Source organism: Dipodomys ordii, unplaced genomic scaffold, assembly GCF_000151885.1.
Source record: "Dipodomys ordii isolate 6190 unplaced genomic scaffold, Dord_2.0 Scaffold44, whole genome shotgun sequence".
NCBI classification, from domain to species: Eukaryota; Metazoa; Chordata; class Mammalia; order Rodentia; family Heteromyidae; genus Dipodomys; species Dipodomys ordii.
In genome coordinates, this window is record NW_012267260.1 from 8,274,711 (window position 1) to 8,282,166 (window position 7,456).

The window sequence follows — 7,456 nt, forward strand, 5'->3', positions numbered from 1 at the left end:
TGCTTATGTGGTGCTGAGGAATCGAACCCAGGGCCTCATGCATGCAAGGCAAGCGCTCTACCACTGAGCCACCTTCCCAGCCCGCTTCATTTCTTTTTAAATTTGGATTCTGATGCCTTTCCTCCCACAGAAAGTTCTGAATTTTGGGGCTGGGAAGGTGGCTCAGTGATAGAGTGCTTGCCTTGCATGCATAAGGCCCTGGGTTCAATTCCTCATAAGCTAGAAAAGCCAGAAGTGGCACTGTGGCTCAAGTGGTAGAGCACTAGCCTTGAGCTGAAGAGCTGAGGGACAGCGCCCAGGCTCAGAGTTCAGGCCCCATGCCTGCCAAAAAAAGAAAGAGAAAGTTCTACATTTTGAAGTCACTGCTGAGAAATGGCCTTCAGGGCAGGCATGCCCCACAGCCAGTCCGCCAGGGGCAATCGTTCCTGGGGCCAGCTTCCCATGTTCTGCTCTTGATTGCCCAAGCTGCCCTCACAGCTCTCGGTTCCACGTGTCCACCGAGGCTCCTTGTGGCCGTGTTCTGAGCCCTGCACAGCTTTGTCTAATGGGATGAAGCTGGTTAAAGAGATTAGCAAGAACCTTGAGGATCCCATTTGTAATCTGCCCTATTCAGGCAGTCCCTGCTTAGCTGGAAGGGAGCTGAAGGAACAGCACCGGGACTGGCCCTTGCTAGCAGCGCTTACTCAGTCAACAGGGGGTCCTAGGCTGGGGAGGGGAGCCCCCAACATGGGCAACCCTCGGGACAGCTCCCTGCAGCTCAGACCATCGGCTCCCATTCCAAGGCCCTGAGTGGCCAGCCCGAGTCACAGAGGCTTTGAGCAGGGGCTGTGCGCGCCAGACCGCCCGGCCCACGCTTGACAAAGATGGCTCTGCTCAAGGTCAAGTTCGATCAGAAGAAGCGGGTGAAGCTGGCCCAGGGGCTGTGGCTCCTGAACTGGCTGTCGGTGTTGGCTGGCATCGTCCTCTTCAGCCTCGGGCTGTTTCTGAAGATTGAACTGCGGAAGAGGAGCGAGGTGATGAATAATTCCGAGAGTCACTTTGTCCCTAACTCCTTGATTGGGGTGGGGCTCCTGTCCTGCGTCTTCAACTCCCTGGCCGGCAAGATCTGCTACGACGCCCTGGATCCTGCCAAGTATGCCAAGTGGAAGCCGTGGCTGAAGGTGTACCTGGCGGTGTGTGTCCTCTTCAACGTCCTCCTCTTCCTCGTGGCCCTCTGCTGCTTCGTGCTGCGTGGCTCTCTCGAGAGCACCCTGGCCACGGGGCTGCGGAACGGCATGAAGTACTACCGGGACACAGACACACCAGGCCGCTGCTTCATGAAGAAGACCATCGACTTGCTGCAGATCGAGTTCAAGTGCTGTGGCAACAATGGCTTCCGGGACTGGTTTGAAATTCAGTGGATCAGTAATCGCTACCTGGATTTTTCCTCCAAGGAGGTCAAAGAGTGAGTCCAGCCCAGGGGTCTGGGGGAGGAAGGGAAATGTGGGTCCCATGGGGACCCAGCAGGACTTAGAAGGGGCTCCTGAAAATAGCAGCTGTAGATGATTCCCTGTGGGATCTGACTGAGATGACAGGAAAGGGGGCAGTTGTCTAAATGGCCCTCAGAGGCGGCTCCAGGAGGGAGATCCACTCGGGAAGGCGCAGACTGCAGGGGGGAGGCTGTGCCCAGACATTTACTACTTGTCTTATTCAGGCCTAAGAGGTGAGGTTAGCCCACTAGCTCACACTGCCTGGTGTGTTCCCCAGTTTCCCAACCGCTCCGCCCCATCCCCTTCTCCCAAGGAGTTTTTCCTGGATCCGGTGCAATCTGGTCCATACCGTTCCTCCCTGGATAGGGCCAGGGGACAAGGACAGCCCCAGCTGCTCTGGAATTCCAGGTGTGTGAATGACCTTGAGCAGGTCTCTGGCTACTCCAGGCCTCTGCATGGCCACCTTTCAAGGCATGGTTCTGGAACAGGTTGATCCTAGCTCTGCTTAGAGCCTGGTATACAGTAAGTGCTCATTTAATGCCAGTTGGTGTTTACTTTTGAAACACAAGAAAGTATTCCTAAAGCCTCTTGGCATATGGCAAATGAAACCCGTGGAGGGCTCTGGGTTTGGATTCTACCAGAACTATTATCTTGTTTCAGGAGGGATCTTTTTTTTCCCCAGGGCAGCACAGCTTGCCTGAGCCTGGGGCGCTTTCTCTCCCTCTTCTTTCTGTCCAGCTCTACACAGCCCTGGGCTGACATTTCAGTTAATTTTCCCTCTGAGGCAGTCTGGTGAACCCCAAGGGGGACTCGAACTTGAGGGGTACATGAGCAGCAGAAGATGGCTTGAAGCCGAGACATGACTGAGCCCCAAAGAGCTGGCTGAGCCGCTGGGGTGGAAAGGGCAGTGCGTGTGAAGGTCACCACGAGGGTTTTAGGGTCTGAGGATGGAGATTATGGTCGCAAATCCCAGGAGGAGAGGATTGTGGAGGGCTCCGCCCTTCGAGGGGACAGACCCGCAGGCGCAGCACCGCCCTTCGAGGGGACAGACCCGCAGGCACAGCACCGCCCTTCACACAAGCCGCTGCTGAGACTTATTTCAGTTGCCCCTTGAGGGCCTGCGGCCAGGGGCAGGAAGCAGCCCAGAGCGGCCAGGGCCTGGGGATGCAGGAAAGGGAAAGGCTCTTCATCAGTTCCTCTGCCAAGGTTCTTTGTTCTTCAGAAAGCTTTACTGAAAGCTCTATTTCTTCCTCTACCCCAGTGCTGGAGATCAAACCCAGGGTGCTTGGCATGCTAGACAAGCCCATCTGCCATTAAAATTTTTTTATTCCAGTCCTGGAGCTTGAACTCAGGGCCTGGGCGCTGTCCCTGAGCTTCTTTGGCTCAAGGCTAGCGCTCTACCACTTGAGCCACAGCGCCACTTCTGGCTTTTCCCATTTATGTGGTACTGAGGAATCGAACCCAGGGCTTCATGCATGCTAGGCAAGTGCTCTACCAAAAGTCACATCCCCAACCCCTAAAATATTTTTTTTTCAGTCGTGGGGCTTGAACTCTGGGCCTGGGTGCTGTCCTTCAGCTCTTTAGCTCAAGGCGAGCGCTCTACCACTTGAGCTACAGCGCCACTTCCGGTTTTCTGGTTGTTTATTGGAAATAGGAGTCTCATGGTCTCTCCTGCCCGGGCTGGCTTTGAACCGCGATCCTCAGATCTCAGCCTCCTGAGTAGCTAGGATTACAGGCGTGAGCCACCAGCGCCCGGCCCCCTAAAATATTTTTATTATGATAAATTAATTGTACTTTTACTATGACATTTACACACAATCTGCGCTTTTTTCTTTCTGGGGGACCAATACTGGAGTTTGAACTCAGGGTCTGGTGAGCTAGGCACTGACATATTTCCACCCCCACCCCCATACTTTTTTTTTTCAAGTCCTGGGGACTTGAACTCAGGACCTGGGTACTGTACCTGAGCTGCTTCCCCTCAAGGCTAGAGCTCTAGCATTGGAGCTGCAACTCCACTTCCAGCTTTTTTTTTTTTTTTTGCCAGTTGTAGGGCCTGAACTCTGGGCCTGGGCGCTGTCCCTCAGCTCTTCAGCTCAAGGCTAGTGCTCTACCACTTGAGCCATAGCACCACTTCCAGCTTTTTTGCTTATGTGGTGCTGGAATCAAACCCAGGGCCTCATGCATGCAAGGCAAGCACGCTACCACTGAGCCACCTTCCCAGCCCCTCCACTTCCAGCTTAATTGGTAATATACTGGAGACAAGAATCTCAGAGGGGCTGGAAATGTGGCTTAGTGGTAGAGTGCTTGCCTAGCAGGCATGAAGCCCTAGGTTTGCTTCCTCAGTGCCACATACACAGAAAAAGCTGCAAGTGGCGCTGTGGCTCAAGTGGTAGGATGTTAGCTTTGAGGCAAAGCTCAGAGACAGTGACCAGGCCCTGAGTTCAAGCCCCAGGACTAGCAAAAAAGAAAAAAAGCAGAAGCAGAAGAAGAATAGGAGCCTCATGGGCCAGGTGCTGGTTTGAAGCCACAATCTGAAACCAGCCTGGCCAGGAAAGTCCCTAAGACTCTTATCCCAATAAACCACTCAGAAAAAAGCCAGAAGTGGTGCTGTGGCTCAAGTGGTAGCACGCTAGCCTTGAGCACAGAGAGGCTTAGGGACACAAGCCAGGCCCTGTTCAAGCCCTAGAACCTTTCCTTCTTGTGCAAACCACAATCCTCAGATCTCAGCCTCCTGAATAGCTGGGATTACAGGTATGAGCTGCCGGCTCCTGGCTCTTCTTTCTTATAAGTTTGGGCTACCAGTACCTGGCACTGACTTATTTTACTTGTGCAACCCCAACACCCCTTTGTTCCGTAGTGAGGAGATGATCAGGTCCCTCCACTCCAGTGACCTGCGGATTCAAGCATGTTTCCAAGCAAATATTTAGTTTAATTGAAATGACTTCATTCAGGAGTCGGTGGCTCATGCTTGTAATCCTTCCTAGTAGGAGGCTAAGGTTTAGAGGACTGCAGTTCCAAGCCAGCCCAAAAAGAAAAGTCTGAGAGCCTTTATTAAGTATGAATCAGAAAAAAGGCAGTCTCCAGTGAAAGAGTCCCCACTAGGAGCAAGCAAGCTGAGCAACTGTGCTAGTCACCAGGCTGGAACAAAGACCAACTCCCTCTGCGCCTCAAAGCCCCACAAATAAGTGCCTCAAAACATATAATGACAATATTTAAAAACAAGCCGGAAAAAGAAATTCAAGGCAGGCATGGCTGTGTCCACATTCGACTCAGTCTTGTTCCCATTTTCATAATCACAAGGGGTAACTATAGTAGAAATGCAGCCAGGTGTTCTATTTTGCAATCTGATCGTCTAACATTTACACAGCGTTCGCCACCATCCCGCTTAGTGGTTGCGTCCTATTCCAAGGAATGAATGTGCGTCTGGGCCAGCATTTCAGTCGCTCTGATTTGTTCCTGTCTGTCTCACTTCTCTTATTTTCCCTTTAGCTGAATTTCTAGGAAGGAGTTTCTGGCTTTTGTTTTCCCAACGCTGCTTAATGTGTTATTTTTTTGGTAGTGTGAGAGTTTCAGCTCAGAGTCTCTCTCTAAGCAGGAGCTCTAAACATTGAGCCGTCCACGTGTCCGGTCCTTTTTGCTTTTGTTAGTTTTTAAATAGGGTCTTTTGGTTGGGCCAGCTTGGACCTCAATCCTCCCATTTATGCTTTCCTGTGTAGCATCTTAGGTGACAGGTACTCACTACTATGCTAAGCTACGGTTTGATAAAGGGGTCTCTACCTTTTTGGTCCTGGATGGCTTTGAACTATGATCCTCCAGATCTCAACCTCCTAAATATCTAGGAGTATAAGTATGAGCCACCACACCCCGCTCATGAGTTTATGTGACAGAGCCGGCTCCCAAGAAGGCTCCACGGAAGAATAAGTGTGTTTATCTCCCTTTTGAGAGCTGGGTGTCAGGGGACAGGTCTGTGGTTGTCAAGCCTTCCTTTGGACTTACATTAGGGCTGGGGCTCCCTGGGGAGGAGCCAAGCTTGGAGGAGGTGGGGCCTCCCCCCCCATCCCCCAGTCCCGCTTCTCTGGAAAGTAGCCCCCTCCCCCCAGGGCTGTCACCTTGTTTACTCACAGCCTGCCCTCTTTCCAACACGGATTAGGGCCTCCCAGACCTCTTAAGACAAAGCCTCCGGAGCAGAGCGCCTTAAGTGGTGAGCTATTTACAGAAGAGGCTGTTTCCAGCCTTCAAACTTGCTCTCTTTGAGGCTGGGGGGGAGGGAGGTGGGGGGGTATTGGGACTTGCAGGGTCTTCAGCAAGGTGAGGCCTACTTGTAGCCAGGTAAGACAGCCCATAATCCCAGCATTTGAGAGAAGGAGGCAGGAAGATTTAGAGTTGGAGGCCAGCTGGACTACTTTAGCAACACAGTAAACAGAACAACCAGGAAATGATTAGTGGCTTAGTGCGGGCTCCCGCGTGCACTGGCTGAGGCCACGCCCCGGATGGCCCGCTCAAGGCACTCTGTCAGATTTTTCTCCTGAAGAAGCAAATTTAGCAGGTGAATCAATACATCAATAAGGAAAGCCTGCTGGGAAGGAGTGGGAGGGGTGGTGAGTCAGCCGTCAGCCCCGCCTAGGCCAGGTGAGTGCCAGCTGGGGAAGGGCGACTCCCGATCTCCCAGCCTCCTCTGCAACGGGAAAACAAAGGAACTGACAGAGCCTGGGGGGCTGTGTGCAAGATGCACGGAGAGGCCGGGCGCCTTGGCTCACACCTGTAATCCCAGAATCTGATCTCCAATGAACCACCAGAAAACTGGAAGTGGCGCTGTGGCTCAAGTGGCTCACCTTGAGCTGAAGAACTGAGGGACAGCGCCCAGGCCCAGAGTTCAAGCCCCACGACCAACAACAACAACAAAGATTCAGGGAGCTTGGAGCACTGCAGAGCGGGGAGGGAGACATAAGCCACGGCCTGAGTCCAGACAGTCTCAGAGGACACGGCCTGTGGGTGGGGAGCTCGGGTGGCCTGTCCTCAGGAGGCCGGCGAGGACAGCATGGGTGAGGCCAGCCCCGGGCGGGGCGGCTCAGAGCTCTGCCAGCGTCGCCTCGCCACTCCAGGCCTGGCTGTCACATGAGGTACACGGGGGGGGGGGGGGTGTGAGGCAGGAGTTCAAGGTTCACCCTGGCTGAGGGACATGGGGAGCGGCGGTGGAGGCCCAGCTTGCGGGGACTGGGTGGGGAAACCTCACCTTGCCCAGGCCAGAAGCTCTGGAGAGTTCCATCTGAGGCCAGGGGTGCGGCCACCTGGTCTGGGTGGCTCTGGTTCTTTGACTTCCAATAGAGTAGAACCTTCTAGTGGTTTTCAAGGCCCTGGCCAGAGGACTGTGAGTGGAGACCTGGTCACACCACGAGGTGGATGCCAGCAAGGCCACCTCAGGCGGAGTGTGGAACCCCGCTGCTCACAAATGTGACTTAGGGGCATGGCGGCAGGCACTCAAGCAGGCCCGCGGCGGCTGGCCGGTCAGAAGGAGAAGAGCGGGGGGCGAGGCCCTGCCTGAAGGCCAGTGTGTGGGCTGGTCTTGGGAGTGGCAGGGAGGGAATCATTACACACACACACACACACACACACACACACACGCTGTTCCTGGGGCTTCCACACACACACACACACACACACACACACACACACACGCTGTTCCTGGGGCTTGAACTTAGGGTCTGGGTGCTTTCCCTGCTTTCTTTGTGCTCAAGGCTAGTGCTCTACCATTTGAACCACACTGCTACTTCTGGCTTGTTTTGTGTAGTTTGTTTTTTTTTTTTTTTTTTTTACTTTTCATTGCTCTTAGTTTTCTGTGTACTTCGTGTTTTGCATATAAGATTATTCAATATGTGGAAGGGAAAGGGAACCACAGAAACAGCAGGACAAAGGATGAACCAAAGCAACACTGATTCTCCCTTGGCTCTATGTTGGATATGAGCCTTACAACTTGGTGGGGAGGGGAG

At 53.5% G+C, this 7,456-nt stretch overlaps 1 protein-coding gene across 1 annotated transcript in view; it reads left to right on the forward strand.

The window, feature by feature from the left end:
* The first annotated feature begins 848 nt into the window (after nucleotides 1-848).
* The window catches only part of Prph2 (peripherin 2 (retinal degeneration, slow)), a 15,459-nt gene continuing 8,851 nt past the window's right edge, over nucleotides 849-7,456 (forward strand). Inside the window, exon 1 of the mRNA XM_013019152.1 lies at nucleotides 849-1,444. Within this exon, the coding sequence (XP_012874606.1) occupies nucleotides 864-1,444 (581 nt within the window). The 5' untranslated portion in view covers nucleotides 849-863. The remainder of the gene's footprint in view (nucleotides 1,445-7,456) is intronic.